This window comes from Lagenorhynchus albirostris, chromosome 6 (assembly GCF_949774975.1).
Source record: "Lagenorhynchus albirostris chromosome 6, mLagAlb1.1, whole genome shotgun sequence".
Taxonomy (NCBI): Eukaryota; Metazoa; Chordata; class Mammalia; order Artiodactyla; family Delphinidae; genus Lagenorhynchus; species Lagenorhynchus albirostris.
Window position 1 is genome coordinate 107,566,089 of NC_083100.1, and position 17,685 is coordinate 107,583,773.

At 43.2% G+C, this 17,685-nt stretch overlaps 1 protein-coding gene across 2 annotated transcripts in view; it reads right to left on the minus strand.

Moving 5' to 3' along the window:
- The window catches only part of CCDC93 (coiled-coil domain containing 93), an 87,905-nt gene that overhangs the window by 36,081 nt on the left and 34,139 nt on the right, over positions 1 to 17,685 (minus strand). For both annotated transcript variants that reach the window (XM_060153013.1, XM_060153014.1), the window contains 4 exons: positions 16,146 to 16,182; positions 13,307 to 13,399; positions 12,967 to 13,017; positions 12,020 to 12,106 (listed from right to left, as the gene is read on the minus strand). In XM_060153013.1, the coding sequence (XP_060008996.1) occupies positions 12,020 to 12,106; positions 12,967 to 13,017; positions 13,307 to 13,399; positions 16,146 to 16,182 (268 nt within the window). The remainder of the gene's footprint in view (positions 1 to 12,019; positions 12,107 to 12,966; positions 13,018 to 13,306; positions 13,400 to 16,145; positions 16,183 to 17,685) is intronic.

Genomic DNA, 17,685 nt, shown 5'->3' on the forward strand with positions numbered 1-17,685 from the left:
TTAATGTGGCATTTTCCAGTGATATGAAAAGCCACTCACATACCCCAAACAGAAAATCCCACAGTTTTTAGTAGCTTAGGCGTGACTGTGTGTGAGTGCTTGGGCTGCGTCAGTGTTTTACTTATTTCTGTGGTTAGTTCCCAACGTGACCTGGCTTCTTCACTCCACTCAGCCCCACTGGGCAGTCAGACAGTGGGAGAGTCTAAAGAGGCTTGGCCACTGCAAAGCCTGGGAGGCAGACACTAAAGATGGCCAAGGAGGCCATCCCTGCTGCCCCCTGAGGACACTCCACCCTGCCACACAGACAGGTTTCAAAGTCAGACAGTCCTGTATGCAAACCTGGAACTTATTAGCTACATGGTAGTACACAAGCTACTTAACGCCTCTGATGACCATCCCATCTACAAAACAGATATAATATCACATGCTTACGTACTAAGCAGCAACACTGCCAGGCGCTTGGTGAGGCTCCGAGGTTACAGAGGAGAAGAGTAAAGTGTGGTCCACGCACACATAAACAGGTAGCTTCAATTGCACACAAGCAAGTGTCAACATACGGGTGGAGGAAGGCAGAGGGTTATAAGCAAGGAGGCAGCATGCTCTTTTGAAAATTAAATGAGATAGTGGTACAAAAAGTACCTGGAAGGGAGATTGATCAAAATGGTGGAGTAGAAGTGGAACTCACCCCTCCCATGAACACATCCAAAACACACCTACAGGCGGAACAGTTGTCACCGAAAACTAACCGGAAAATGGCAGAAAGACTCCTGTACAACCAAGGCTGTAAGAAAGATCCACACGGAATCGGGCGGGAAGGGAAGGAAAGCAACCAGGTCAGGACCCCTGGGAAGGGATCCGAGGAAAAGGGAGATTACATGGGCGGAGATCCACCCTGCGGAGTGAGCAGTTCAAGCCGCACGTTGGGCTCCCCGTTCCCGGGGTCCAGCACCAGGAAGATGAGCCCCTCAAGCCAACTGGAGCACCAGTGGGACGGACAAACAGGAGGGCTGTGGGAAGCCTGGACTCCGCTCGAGAGAAGCACGTCTGCGGTGGCTTGCTCTCAGGGCAGGGTGGAGGGCGGACGGAGGACTGCTCCAGTGGCTCCTCGTTTCCCACCCTGGCATGTGCCCCAGCCTGAGGCAAGTGAACACCCTAGCCCAGCTTACCTCCCATCGCAGCTCCACGGTGGACTGGGGAGAGAGCTCGGCCACTGCTGGTACTCGCTCAGCCAGGGCACCAGAAGCAGCCCCGCTCTCTGACGGCACCTGGACTCCACAGTCCACACCCCGATAGAGACTGAGAGCCCACATGGGCCCCATCTGCCCTGTGGCATGGCTCCACAACAGGGCGGGGAAGGCAGAGGCTGGGGGCAGGGGCTGGCTGTGAGGGACAAAGAAGACGTGGCCCCGAGGTTGCGTCTGAGCAGGATGGGAGCAGCCACTGCGGTGCTTGCACGGGCGGCATAGGGAGGCAGCCCTGACCTCTGTCTGTGGCTGGGTCACCACAGCCCGTGCCCCATCATGAACCGAGAGCCCACACAGGTCCCATCTCACTACAGCACTGCTCCCCCGTCTGGGGAAAGGGGCCCAGTGCTGAGAAAGGGGAGAGCATACACTTAGAGGGAACAGAGCCGGCTTGGAGCCAAGCCTCAGGGCTTCTGCTACAGCAGCTGGGGCTCTGCCCCTGCCCCTGCCCCTGATAGGGCAGTAATGGCCACAGAGCAGAGGGGAAGCCTGAGCTCACAGCTGGCTCCAGCTTTAGCCCCTCCATCTACAGCCCCACCTTCTACCAAGGTGAGAGCTGCCAGCACACCCTGAGGAAAGATGTGACTTGCTTTGAGGTCAAATCCAGCTCTCCCACCAAAGGCAGGAGGCAGATGTAGTCTGTACAGGGACACTCCCACATAAGGACACCCTTCAGGACTGTAACAGATAACTACTGTTTCACGTAAGTTCATAGAGGCAGAGAAAGTTAAGCAAAATGAGAAGGCAGAGGAACTGGTCTCAACTGAAAGAGCAAGAGAAACCCCTGAAAAAATAACTAATGAAAGAGAAGTAAACAAATTACCAGATAAAGAATTCAAAGCATTAGTAATGAAAATGCTAACTGAATTAGGGGAAAGAATAGATGAACACAGTGAGAATTTTAACAAAGAAATAGAAAATATAAAAAAGAACCAGTCAGAAGTGAAAAATACAGTAACAAATGAAAAACACTATAAGGAATTAATAGCAGACTAAGTGATACAGAAGGACGCATAAGTGATCTGGAAGATATAATTATGGAAGTCACCCACTTGGAAGAGCAAAAAGAAAAAAACAAATATGAAAAAATGAGAACAGTTCAAAAGATCTCTGAGATAACACCAGGCATTACCAACATTCACACTGTAGGGGTCCCAGTAGGAGAAGGGAGCCAAAAATATATTTGATGAAATTATGGTTGAAAAATTCCCAAACTTGAAGAAGGAAACAGATATTAAGGTATAGGAAGCACAGAGGGTCCCAACCAAGATGAACTCAATCAGACCCATGCCAAGACATATCATAATTAAAGTGGCAAAAGTTAAAAACAAAGAGAGAATTCTAAAGGCAGCAAGAGAAAAACAGAGTCATAAACAAGGCTATCAGCTGATTTTTCTGCAGAAACTTTGCAGGATAGAGGGAGTGGCAGGATATACTCAAAATGCTGAGAGGGAAAAACCTGCAGCCCAGGATACTCTACCCAGCAAGTTTATCATTTAGAATTGAAGGAGAAATAAAGAACTTCTCAGATAAGCAAAAACTAAGAGAGTTCATCAATGCTAAACCTACCCTAAATGAAATGTTAAAGGGTCTTCTCTCAGTGGAAAAGAAAAGGCTATATAACAAGAAGTAAGAATCTATAGAAAAGGAAAAATCCAACTAGGAAAGGCCTCAGTGAGGGCTGAGGATCAACCACTTAAGTAAGCTAGTACAAAGATTAAAGACAAAAAACTGGAAAAGCAACTCTGACTACAATAAATGGTGAAGGGATAGACCTGAAGCTGTAAAATGTGACATCAAAACCACAAAACATGGGGGAGGGGAGTAAAAAAATGCAGATCTTTTAGAATGTGTTTGGACTTAAACGACTGACTATCAGTCTACCACAAGTATCAACAGATACAGTTATAAGCCGAGATACATGAACCCCATGGTAACCACACATCAAAATCCAGCAATAGATACACAAAAACTAGAAGGAAACACAAACATACTACTAAAGAACCACAAGGGAAGAAACAAGAAGAAGAAGAAATGAACAGAGAAGAACTATAACAACAATAGGAAAACAAGTAATAAAACAGAAATAAGTACATACCTATCAATAATTAATTTAAATATCCATGGACTAAATGTTCCAATCAAAAGACACAGGGTAGATGACTGGATTAAAAAAAAAAATGACCCATCTATATACTGTTTACATGAGACTCACTTCAGAGCTAAAGACATATACAGACTGAAAATGACGGGATGGAAAAAGATATTTTATGCAAATGGAAATGACAAGAAAGTAGGTGTAACAATATTCGTATCAGACAAAATAGACTTTAAAACAAAGTCTATAACAAAAGACAAAGAAGGGCACTATGTAATGATCAAGGGGTCAATCCAAGGAGAGGACATTTTACTTGTTACCATATATTCATGCACCCAATACAGGAGCACCTAAAAGTATAAAGCAAACATTAACAGACATAAATGAAGAAACTGACAATAATACAATAATAGTAGGGGACTTTAGCACCCCACTTACATCAATGGACAGATCACCCATAAGGCAACAGTGGTCTTAAATGATACAATCGACCAGCTGGATTTAATAGATATCTACAGGACACTCCATTTCAAAACAGTAGAATACATGTTCTTTTCAAGTACAACAACTTTAAGAGGACAGAAATTATATCAAGCATTTTCTCCCCAACCATAACAGTATGAAACTAGAAATCAATTACAGTGAGAAAAATAGGAAAAGCACAAATACGTGGAGACTAAACAACATGCTACTAAAAAACCAATAATAAAATCAAAGAGAAAATCAGAAAATACCTCAAGACAAATGAAAATGGAAACACAACTTTAAAAAATCTATGGGATGCAGCAAAAGCAGCTCTAAAAGGGAAGTTTATAGTGATACAGGCCTTCTAGAAGAAACCAGAAAAACCTCAAATAAACAACCTAACCTAACCTAACATCTAAAGGAATTAGAGAAAGAAGAACAAAGCCTAAAGTCAGCAGAAGGAAGGAAATAGTAAAGATAAGACAGGAAATGGAGACCAAAAGAACAATGGAAAAAAATTCATGAACCTAACAGCTGTCTTTTTTTTTGAAAAGATAAATAAAATTGATAAAGCCTTAGCCAGGTTCACCAAGAAGAAAAAAGAAAGAGGACCCAAATAAACAAAACGAGAAATGAAAGAGAAGAAATAACAAATGATGCCACAGATATACAAAAATCATAAGAGAATGCTATGAACAGTTCTATGCCAACAAATTGGAAAACTCAGAAGAAACAGACAAGTTTCTAGAAACATATAGCCTGCCAAAACTGAGTCAAGAATAAACAGATAATTTGACAGATTACTAGATGTGAAACAGAATTAAAAAAAAAACTCCCTGCAAAGAAAAGTCCAGGACCAGATGGCTTCACTGGGAAATTCTACCAAACATACAAAGAACTTATACCTATCCTTCCCAAACTATTCTGAAAAACTCCCAAATTCATTCTATGAGGCCATCATTACCTGGATACCAAAACCAGACAAAGACACTACAAAAGAAGAAAATTACAAGCCAATGTCTTTGATAAATGTAGATGCAAAAATCCTCAGTGAAACACTAGGAAACTGAATCCAACAACACATACAAAGAATCATACACCATGCTCAAGTGGGATTTATTCCAGGATTTCAAGGGTGGTCCAATATTTGCAAATCAGTCAATGTTATAGACCACATTAACAAAAGGAAAGATAAAAATCACATGATCATAGATGCAGAGAAAGCATTTGACAAAATTCAACATCCATTCATGATTAAAACTCTCAAAGTGGGTATAAAGGGAATATATCTCAACATAATAAAGGCCATTTACGATAAACCCACAGCTAACATCATACTCAATGGGAAAAAGCTGAAAGCCTTTCCCCTAAAATCAGGAACAAGAGAAGAATGACCGCTCTTACCACTTCTATTTAACATAGTATTGGAAGTCCTAACCACAGCAATCAGACAAGAAACGAAGGAAGAAAGGAAGAAAGAAAGAAAGAAAGAAAGAAAGACATCCAATTGGAAGGGAAGAGGTAAAACCGTTACTATTTGCAGATGACATGGCACTATATAAAGAAAATCCTAAAGTCTCCACCAAAAAAACTATTAGAAGTAATAAATGAATTCAGTAAGGTTGAAGGATACAAGATTAATACACAGAAATCTGTTGCATTTCTATATACTTATAATGAACTATGAGAAAGAGAAAGTTAAAAACAAAATCTCATTTAAAATTGTGTCAAAAAAAAATACCTAGGACTAAACTTAACCAAGGAGGTGAAAGAACTATATTCTGAAAATTATAAAACACTGATAAAGGAAATTGAAGATAATTCAAAGATATGGAAAGATATCCTGTGCTCTTGGATTGGAAGAATTAATATTATTAAAATGGCCATACTACCCAAAGCAATCTACAGATTTAATGAAATCCCTGTCAAAATACCCATGACACTTTCCACAGAACTAGAACAAATAATCCTAAAATTTATATGGAACCATAAAAGACTCCAAATTGCCAAAACACTCTTGAGAAAAATGAACAAAGCTGGAGGTATCATGCTCCCTAACTTCAGACTATGCTACAAAGCTACAGAAATCAAAAACAGCATGGTTCTGGCACAAAAACAGACACGTAGATCAATGCAACAGAATAGAAAGCCCAGAAATAAATCCACACACCCATGATCAATTCATCTACGACAAAGAAGGCAAGAATATACAATGGAGAAAAGACAGTCTCTTCAACAAGTGATGCTGGGAAAACTGGACAGCTACATGTAAAAGAATGAGATTAGAACATTTCCCAACACCATATGCAAAAACAAACTCGAAATGAATTAAAGACCTAAATGTAAGACCTGAAACCATGAAACTCCTGGAAGAGAAAATAGGCAGGACACTCTGACATAAATTGTAGCCATATTTTTTTGGATCTGTCTCCTAAGGCAAAAAAATAAATAAAAGCAAAAATAAACAAATGGGACCTAATTACACTTAAAAGCTTTTGCATAGCAAAGGAAACCACTGACAAAATGAAAAGACAACTGTTGGAGTGGAAGAAAATATTTGCAAATGATATTACCGATAAGGGGTTAGTATTCAAAATACAGAAACAGCTCATACAACTCAATATCAAAAAAACAAACAACCCAATTAAAAAGTGGGCAGAAGATCTGAACAGACATTTTCCAAAGAAGACGTACAGATGGCTAACAGGCAAACGAAAAGATGTTCAACATCGCTAATTATTAGAGAAATGCAAATCAAAACCACAATGAGCTATCACACATCTGTCAGAATGGCTATCATCAAAAAGTCTACAAATAACACATTTCAGTTAGGATGTGGAGAAAAGGGAACCCTTGTACACTACTGATGGGAATGTAAATTGATACAGCCACTATGGAAAACAGTATGGAGGTTCCTCAAAAGCCTGAAAATAGAACTACCATATAATCCAGTAATTCCACTCATAGGTATATATCAAAAAAACCCGAAAATGCTAATTCAAAAAGATACATGCACCCCAATGTTCACAGCAGCATTATTTATACAATAGCCAAGATGTGGAAGCAACCCGAGTGTCCATAAACAGATGAAGATGTGGTGTGTATACACACACACACACACACACACACACACATAAAATAAAATTCTGCCATCTGCAAAAACGTGGATGGACCTAGAGAGTATTATGCTCAGTGAAATAAGACAGAAAGACAAATACTGTATGTTATCACTTATATATAGAATCTATAAAAAAACAAATGCACAGATATAGAAAACAAACTGGTGGTTACCAGTAGGGAGAGGGGTTGGGGGAGGGACAAGATAGGGGTATGGGATTAAGAGATACAAAATACTATGTATAAGATAAATAAGCAACAAGGATACATTGTAGAGCACAGGGAAATACAGCCATTATTTTGTAATAACTTTAAACAGAGTATAGTCTATAAAATACTGAATCACTATGCTGTACACCCAAAAGTAATGTAATGTTGTAAATCAACTATACTTTAATAAAATTTTCTTTTTTTAAAGTACCTGGCACTGAGAAGGCACTCAGGGTAGATTCTTCTGATTCCCCAAGACAGATCTGTGCCTCTAGATGTACAAAATGTTTTCAGATCCTATCTCAGGGAGATGTTGACCAAGAATGATTTAGTCGCAGATGAGTCAAAATGGTGTACAGTTGATTAACATGTGGCATTGAGGAGAGTCCCTTCCTGCCTTTCTAGGCACCCTGCACCTTCCCTGGCCCAGCCTCGCCTGGCTCAGCTTCCTTTCCTTCCTTCTGGGATAGTACAGTGGAAGTATTTTGGGGACAGTCAAGCTTTTAGTTTTCTGCAAATCACAGTACTAGATTCTTCTTCCCTGCAAAAATGAATGCTACGATGCAGTGAGCATGTTGGACAGTAACACCACGAAGCACAGTGGTGCCTCACCAAGTACATTCTGGGAAGAGTGTCATCCTCTGGAAACAAAGGGAGATGGTGCTCCCTGGCCAGAGCCTGCTGACACTCATGAATTATATATCTGGAAGCTTATTCACATTCCTCTTCCCTGCTTTACAGGAACCATATTAAACTGAGTTATGTATCTCAGGGACTTGCTCTGAAAAACATGGATTACGTACCATGTTACACTGTTGTAAGAACCTGTGAACTTTACAAATGAAAGAGAAGCCTGCACATGTTTTTTACTTCACTTTTATTTCTCAGTGCCTGTCGACTTTCCAACCACTCGCACCAGGCAGGCTGTTTGATTCATTTCCTAGTCACAAAATCATTTTCACACTTTCATCCTCCCCAAATTATTGCGTCCCTTTTCTTCACTAAGCAAAAAATCCATCCTGATCTCAGCCTGATTTGGGTTTCTTTCAAGTGCCACCAAAGGCTTTCCTCCTGAGCATTCCTCAATCCCATCTCTACTTTCAAGGGTTTCATTACTGAGGCCAGGAAGGTAGGGGCATGGATTTTTAGATGGATTGCCAGTGCCCTGTTTCAGCCCAATGTATGGCAGTAAGATTAAAGAGAAAAACAAATACGCTGTGGTGGGTAACTCTAACAGAGCCCCACAGCCTCTGCAAACGCGGTGGGATGCATGTAATTGCATGTACATAATTATGTCACATAAAACTGTAATGTCTGTCTTGTGGGGAGGTGCTTCCTTTGCTGACTTTGATGAAATAAGTGATGTTGGTGAGGCCCACCTGGCAAGGAACAGAGGGCAGCCTCCAGCTGACTGCCAGAACTGCTGACCTCAGCCAACGGGTGTCAAGGAACTGAATGCTGCCAACAACCATGTGAACTTGGAAGTGGATCCTTCTCCAGTCAAGCCTCAGATGAGACCGCAGGCCAGGTCAGCACCTTCACTGTAATCTTGTAAGAGTCTGAAACAAAGGACCCTGCTACACTGTGCCAACCACCGACCCACAGAAAGTGCAATAATAAACTACGTTATTTTAGGCCACCGCATTTATGTAATATTCCTGTGTAGCAATACATAACTAAATTCAGAGAAAGAGAAAAGCAGCCCCTGACATCTGAGAGCTAATCTGGTACTCTCAGCAAGGCCTTGATGTTGCTGGGAGCTGGCCTGCACTCATACTAGGCTTCGGTGTTAAATATAAATAATTCCAGAGAACAGCAACATCAGACACGCACAAGCATTGACCACTCTGTAATCGTGTTTGTACATGGACAAAAACCTGAACATTGTTCAAATCCCCTAAATGATCAAACATCCCCCTATACCAGCTAACGTGGGCATACAGCTTCAACCTTGATTCACTGCCCTTGTCTCATAGATTTCTTTAGATACTATTCACTGAATTGCCCCTCCTTAAGGCATACAACACAGAGCAAAGCTCTACTTTCATGAAGCTTCCCCCAAATCCCCTAAAACAAGTCTGAATCCCGTAAGTCTTTTCTGATGCCTCCTTACTGAGATGCTGCATCATTCCCCATTGGTGTGTGGTCTCCCTCACTACAACCAGCAATAAACCCAACTTGTTCAACTATGGGTATGTTCCTAGTGGTCTTTGGCTGGAGGATACTGACAAGACTATAGCAAACAAATAAAGCAAATAACAAAAACAAAAAAGCAAACATGATTTTACCATGGAACTTGAATAAAAATAGAAGTTTAAACCGATAAAGCAAGAAAATACATAGTTTAAATTAGATCTAAAATACAAAGATATAACAAAGTATCTCCAAATGAGTATAAAGAAATTATTTGATAAATGATATGAAGTGGATAGGAGCAGGAAAACTAGGATGAATGTACACTTAGACTAAATAAAAATGAACTCTACACAGGTTAAAGGATTAAACATAATAAAAAATGAGCTGAAATGTAATGGATTACTTTATCAGATCCATGTGAAAACTATTCTGAAGACTGGAAACATGGAAAATGTTTAGAATTTGATGTGACCAAAAAAAAAAAAAAAAAAAAAAAAAAGCAAATTGTACAGGTGCAAATAAAGCCTACCAGTAGGTGCATGGCTATAACGTGCCAGGAACTGTTTTAGGCATTTTGTTCACATTTCATTTAATCTTCACAACGCCGCGCCAGGAAAGTTATATGATTCCCATTTTATAGATGAAGATACTAGAGCAAAGAAGTTAAATAAACTGCCCAAGGTCACAGAGCTAGGAAGTTGAGGAGACAGGCGTGAACCAAGATAGGACTCCAATGCTGTGTTTGTAACTACACTGTTCTACCTTTTCTAGACACACATGATGATTGCAACTAGATGTTACCATGGATATCTGGGGACAAACACCGGATTAAATATGCAAATGTGAGATAACTGTGATACGGGAACAGGATTAAAGGCAATTTAATTTTAAAAGCACTTGTCTTTAATGCTATATATTTAATGCAAATAACACAGACAGTCAAGCAATGAACTGGTGAACTCCAATTCTCCATGAGAAGTTTTAATTGTATACGTCCTTGGAAAAAGACCTGTCCAAAACTACTATCTCACTCTTTTCTGGAAGAACAGAACAGATGCAGAGAAGCAAGAATACAGAATGCAGCCATCGGATCACTGTACAAGGGTGAGGTAGGGAACGCTCAGGGGATAGAGGTCCAGCAGGAATTGCTGAGCTGATGGGGAAGGCAGGTAAGCTTCAAGACTGGCAAGCAAGGACAGGTATACTAAGGAGGGTCTGCCTACTTGCTTCCCCTCTTATCATCTGAGCTCCTATCTGCTTGCAGTGGGCAAGTATGAAGATAAAAATCAGAGTCCCTGTAGGAACAGCAGTGAGTGCCCCATCCATTTGTCTTTTGGTAAAAACTGGATTCAGCAATGCCATGTGGCGACCTAAGGGCAGGTACAGACTCACCCTCTTGCCATCCAGGTGTGTGTGCTGACTGCAAACCAAGATAACTTCTTCTTAGGGCAGTGAATTAATCACTCTTTCCACAACTATGTCTTCAAGTCTTTTGATTTTACTGGTACTTTTAGGATGACCTAAATCTTTTTCCGGTCAAATCTCAGATGACACTTTGACAACTGTCACCTTTTCTAGGTGGTAAATTAAAATACAGGATACTCTGGATTCTATGAAAGTTGGATTAGAAAACCCATGTTAAGAAGCATTGATTTGGAGGGCGGGGAAAACAATAGAACTCCATTCCCCAGACATTCTATGCCATTTTTAAAAAGCTGGTTTATAACATTACATGAATTTATGTGTATAACACTTTATTTCGACTTCTGAAAGTGTGTTCACCAACAAAAGTTGTTTCCATCCGTCACCGTACTGTTGACTCCCTTTACCCATTTCGCCCTCCCTCCGCCTTCCTCCCCTCTGGTTACCACTACTCTGTACCATTTTACTCAGCCTTACTCAGAAGGCCCCTCACTTGATGGGAGGTGACCACCCGCTGTGTTTACAGCAGATTATAGCTACCAGGTTACAGGTGACACCTGTTCCCCAACTACATCATCTGTGCAACTGCTTCAGAAGAATATTGCTCAGAGGGTCAGGGCAGAGCTAATTTGTCGTCAAGCCTTTTGAGACAGGGAAAGCAAAGCTGGATGCTTCAACAGACATCAACGTTTTAGTGGGGCAGCCTGAGTAGGGCTGGGGAAGGAAGGACGTGAAACAATGTCCTGTAAATCTGATTTTACCGATATTACGTTTCAGCCAGACCAGAATCAGTTATGTGCAAAATGATTAATCACTGTCTCCCTGAAATATTCAAGGTCCTGCTGCCTATTCTTAGGATGGAAAAAAATCTAACGCTGAAATACGACTTTCAGGCTTTTGTTCATTCTATACCCTTTTAATAAAGCAGAACACAAAATTTTGCCTTGGGCTTGGCTGACTTATGGGGTTTATCTGCTAAGTGGCAAAGTTTCATCCCTCAGCCCCATCACCAAACTGAGCCCAAGTTATAAGGAGCCTGGTAGAGAAGGAAAAATGCGGGTGCTGCACCTAACCCATCCATTTATCAGATGCAATAATTGCTCGGAGAGACAGGTTTTCTCTTTATATTTATAGAAAAATAGGCACTGCAGAAGAAAATGAATTCAACTAACGGGCAAACACGGATGACTCTGCATGGTGTATGCTTTTGACAAACGTGGCTGATGAATTACAACTTGCCTCCCTCACTGCTGGGAGGGGTTAGGGAAGCAGGAGAAGTCCTTGGGGCATTATCTGAGGCAAAGGGTCCAGCTGGGTCCCCACATACCTTCTCTGCATACTCAGACACAATCTGCTTGATCTCGGCAGAGCAGAGGCCCACGATCTGGCCCACGGAGCTAGCGGTCAGACGGCTCTGCAATCACAGGGAGGGTGTGTTCTCAAGGCCGTGCACTGTCTTTCACACAACTGGAAACCCTGAACACTATTAAAGTAAAATAGATAATATTCCCAAGGGAAAAAATAATTTGGCTTTTGCTCATGTGTTCGGAAACACGGAAGGGAGAAAACAAGCTTCAGGGCAAAGTTTAAGTCACCTCCCTCCTCCTGAGTCACTCAGCAGGGTGTGTTAGATTCTCCTGGGACCCTGAGTATCCTGGAAAATCATTCCAGGGATTTTACTGCTGAGGATCACTAAAAAGAGCCTGAAGGGAACTTGGCAGGCATAGGACTCAGAGGAAAAAAGTACAAATGGGAGAGGAAAAGGGATCTCAGAATACCTGAACTACCTCTTGACTGCCACAGGCCCTTCCTGCCCTAAAAAGGAATTCTCCTTGCAAAGCACTTGGTTACACCTTTTAACACAGGTCATGAGCTCTGGGAAGAGTGAATATAAATTTAGTACCCTATCATCTACCTAGATGGTGTAGGAGGGAAACAACGGCTCCTTTGGCATGGGATGCCACATGCAGTTATGGAGAGGCAGGGCTGAACCACAGCTCTCCTGCGGGGGCCCTGTGATGCCATCCCAGCTGGGACATCCTGTCTTCACATGGGTCCTTCAGATCTCCCTCCTAGAGGTTCCCATGGACGGCAACACCGTGCATGTATAAAAGGTTTCCAAAAGAAAGATCCCAAGAAAACGGGAAGCAGGGTGCTGAAACGAGAGGGCCCTGAAGGTGGACACTTGGAAGAGGCCCCCTCGTAGCAGAGCCAGGGTGGTGCCGGGCCTCCACCTCCACACCACGCCCACCCACATGACCATGCCTGCCTCACCTCCTCACGTGCCATGGCAGTCATCTTGGTCATCAGGGACTGAATACGCTGCTAAAAGAAGAACGGGGAGAGGTAGCAGTGAGCAGGTCTGACCACACGAGACTTAAGTAGGGTGTTGCAATAGGTCTTCGCAGTGGAATCCAAGGGCTATTTCAGCCGGTCTCGTTTTACGGTGAGCCTCCTGAGAGGTGATGAAAGGAAGCTGAAAAGGGCGCGAAAGGCCAGCCAACAGCAGCTGGCTGTGAGAGGCAGCTGGCCATCCTGGAGAGCTGCGGATGAAAGCGAGATGCCCCCCAAAGACTCAGGCGGAAACCTCAGGGGCTACTGAGGCTACACTCACCTCTTCAGCAGCCTGAAGCTCGTCTTCCTCGCGGGCGTCGGCCTTCTCTGCAGCTAACAGCCCTGTGGGAAGTGCCATTTTCTTGTCCTCGGCCTGGAAGGGAAGGTGGGAAAACAGCTGAGCGCTGCAGTGGGAGATTCAGTAGAGAAAGGACAACACTGCAAAGGACAGTGAGTCTGTGAAAGAAAACACACAGATCTGGACAAGTCACCCAGTCTCGGGGAAAGAGAGCGAGGTTCAGAGACCGGGGCTTCCACTACAACCACAGCCCAAGCAGCTGGAGCCTTGGGTCTCACCCAACGCCCGCCTCCATTTCTGAACTGTTCGCCGACGCAATTCCCATCAGGTCATACACCTTTGCCAGACTTACCCTTACACTTTGCTTGGGTCTTCCCCTACTTTAGTTCCTGCTAAGAGCAGATCGCTGCCTTAAGATCACTGCCTGTTGTTCAACAGAGACCCACTAGTGGGATATGAAAGTAATTTAGCAGGTATGATTGGCATCTAAATAAATTAAATAAAAATAACAGAACACAACACATCCAAGTGCACTACAGGTAGTAAAGGGTTATGTACCGCTTTGTGAAACTTTTGTTTTTGGGGTTGTATCTGCAGGGTGTGTGTGTGTGTGTGTGTGTGTGTGTGTGTGTGTGTGTGTGTGTGTGTGTGTGTGTGTGTGTGTGTGTGTGTGTGTGTGTGTGTGTGTGTGTGTGTGTGTGTGTGTGTGTGTGTGTGTGTGTGTGTGTGTGTGTACTGAAACATGATGAAAAACAGAGTTCTTACTGCCAAGAGTGGTCAGCAAAGTTTGAAAACCACTGGCCTGAAGAATAAGACTCTAAACTGCTTGCCCTGGTGATCAAGCTCCAGGCTATGGACCCAGCTCAAGCTCTAAATGTACCCCACCACACTCAGGACACCTGGAGTAACGGCTGCTCCCCAAACCTGGGCTGCAAGTCTAGGGTTCTTGGTTTTAGCTCCATCTTTGCCATTCACCAGCTGGCAACCTCAGGCTTACCTTCTCTGGATACTGGGGTCTTCTAGGGTTGAATGAGAGGACTGCTCTCAGATACCCTTCTGAGACCATCCCAGTTCTGAGATGAATTTCTATAACAAGCCTATGACTGACCCTGGGGCATGGCCTGAGCGCCTGCATATATCTACAGGGGATAAGACTTCCAGTTCAAATGTGCCATCTCACATGAGAATGATAAGGCAAGGCCAATGCAAATAATATTTCATGGGCATCTCACGATTTTTCCAATCATAACCAAACTGCCTTATTTCAGAATATAGTCATATACACAGACATTCTTTTCAGACTTAAAATTACATATTACACATACACATCAAATTCTTATACACTAGACGCCACATGACACTCAAATCCAGAAAAAAAACCTTGCTTTGGAGGAAACGGCTGTTTGGTTGAGTGAAAACACAAATGTGGAAGAAATAATAAGAAAACCAAAAAAGAAGATGTCATAATGAATGCATAAATGACTGTTAATGAGAATCATAATAATGATGATCGTTAATGCTTAGTAGATGTGCACTATGGGTTGGATTATTCCACATCCTTTATATTTTAATCTTCACAACACCGTTGTGAGGTAGTACAATTTCTGCCCCCATTTCACAGATGCTGTGAACTAAGGCACAACAAAGTATACTGACCAAAGTCACACAGGGAAGGGGAGGAGCTAGGATTTGAAACCAGCCAGTCTGGCTTCAGAACATATGCTCCAAGTCACTGTCAGTGCCCTCCAAGGACTGAGACAATGGCCACAGAAAGCAGAGGGAGGCCGGGATCAGGGAAGGCTTCCTGGAAGGACTGAGGAATGGGGGATCTGGACAGAGGAGGGGTGGCAGGAGAACAGCAGGCAGAGTGGTGTCTCATTCAAGAAAATCTGGGGGTCAGGAGGGGAATGAGGAAAGAGGTTTTACTAGATCTCAAGCTGTGGACTCTCGTTTTTAAGAGGCCGCTGGCCACTTTAGTTAGCATGTTATTATTGAGAAGGCAGTGGGTAAGAGCACAGGCTTTGATGTCACACAGATGTGGGTTCAGATTCTTATTATGGCACTTTAGGAGCTGTGTGATCTTAGACCAATCACTGAGCCTCTCTGAACCTCAGCTTTCTCCCCTGAAAAACAGAAATAAGTATCTTCCTCACAGAGCTGTTCAGAGGAATCAGTGAAAAAAATACATGTAGAGCCCTGAACAAAGGGCCTGAACACAGGAAAGGTTTGGCACTTTAAGATTTATATGCCTGCCCTGCTGCTGACAATTAAGAACCATGAATGAATACTGATACATATAAAAAAATACATGAATGAAGAGAAATCCTTGATACTCTTTTAGGAACTTATAAAACCCCATCTTGACTTTCCGTTTTTTCCACACCAGGTTGTCTTAGTACAGGGCCAGCCTGTAACGTGCTCTCTCTCACCGCCATCAGCCTGCTGACACCTGTGTAGGGCCTCTCTCATCAGATGAGGAGTGCTAAGGGCTCTGGGAGTGGACTTCATCTCTACAGTTTTAGAGTTATTACAGGCCGTCTGTTTGACCCTGGTGTCATGACTTCCAATCGCCCTTCACTTCCAGTCCCATGATGAGGTGTTGCCTCAGCTCCGCAGCCTGCACGGGCAACAGACTGGGGATGCCACGAGGGAGATTCAGGGACCAAAGGCTGTTGGTACATCCCCGCTGCCCAGGGTTGCCCAAGGACCAGGGCCCTGCTGTCCCACCCCTGCTGGGAGCCTGTCCGCGTGGGACAGAGGCAAAGGGAAGTAGCACTTGCGTCTCTCAAACATTCTCTCCCATTAGCCAAGCTTTTCTTACCTTCTCTGCTTTGCTCTGGCGGCTAAATCCATACCTCCTGCAAGCCACAAAAGAGGGGAGTTCAATTACTATTAAAAAAATAAATTTGATCACAGGCATTTTAGTTGAATTTTTATATGAAAAGCACCACAAAGAATTTAGGCTATTTGGTGACTGGAGAACATGTTTCAAGTGCCTAAACCAAAAACATATCCCACTGTTTCTGAATAAAGGGCCCGCCGTGTTATTTGCCATATAAATACTATAAATGGGAACTCTTCCTGCAGAGTGCAACGTTCTCTTTAAGTGCGATTATTACTCTTTGAATCAGAAACTGTATCTCAGATCCACGGTTTAAGCTAAAAGCCTTAAAAATATCTGTATGATATGTGCATGTGTTGGCTCAAGCTAAACATGCTCTCTAAATGACTACTTTCATAACCTCATGTCCAGCCCATTTTTTATTCTCAAACACAATCCAAGCATGACGCCAATAATGTTGTGTGCTCACTTCATGCCAAGTTTAAATTCAAAGATGCTCACAAATGCACTTTAGTTTACATTAACTTTTCAGGTTCTAATTAATATCTATTTTTTATTTTATTTATTTATTTTTTTGCGGTACGCGGGCCTCTCACTGTTGTGGCCTCTCCCGCCGCGGAGCACAGGCCCCGGACGCGCAGGCTCAGCGGCCATGGCTCATGGGCCCAGTCACTCCGCGGCATGTGGGATCTTCCCGGACCGGGACACGAACCCGTGTCCCCTGCATCGGCAGGCGGACTCTCAACCACTGCGCCACCATTGGAAGCCCAATATCTATTTTTTAAAGCAATGCAAAAACCATTCGACCTAGAACAAAAACCGTAATGCAAAACACCCAAACTCACTTACCTTTAAATAGTTTTTAAAGAAATAAAATCACATGCAACCATTTAAGAAAAACAAATTAAGGGCTCCCGCTCTGCCCTCACCCTGCTTGCTGCATCGTGTGCTGGCCTCTGACCTGGTCTCGGGCCTCCACGCCCCCTCTTCCTTCCCCATCCCTTATTCAACCTCCTGCTGGCCTGGCCCACATCTGTCACTGGCAGGGATCACCTGCCCTTATGGGCACTGTCACTAGGGCCTCCCTTCCACGGCCCCGCCTAACAACCGCTGAGCTTCACTCACCGCCAGCAGGTCACCTTCCCCACTCCTGTGCATCGGCCCCTGAGCAGAGCTCTGCACACTGTGTTATTCTCCTGGCTCCTCCTACTTTCCTAATCACTCCTCACACCTCAGCTCTAAAGCCACCTCTTCTTTGAAGTGTTCCCAGACTTTGCTTTGGATGGTTTTAGTCATTTCCAAAAGTCAGTTCCACTTTCAATCTGAAAATCTCCATCTGGGACCAGGGCTTTGCCTGCCATGTGATGAGTGTGAAGGGAAACACACACTTGGGCACAGGATTTCTTAGAACTCTGTGACAAATCACAGGCTTAGTTCACAGTTGAGTCTGGTAGAAAGTCAGGACAATGGGTTTAGCTAGAGTCTTCATTCTGGTACCAGCAAACTGTGTAACATGGGG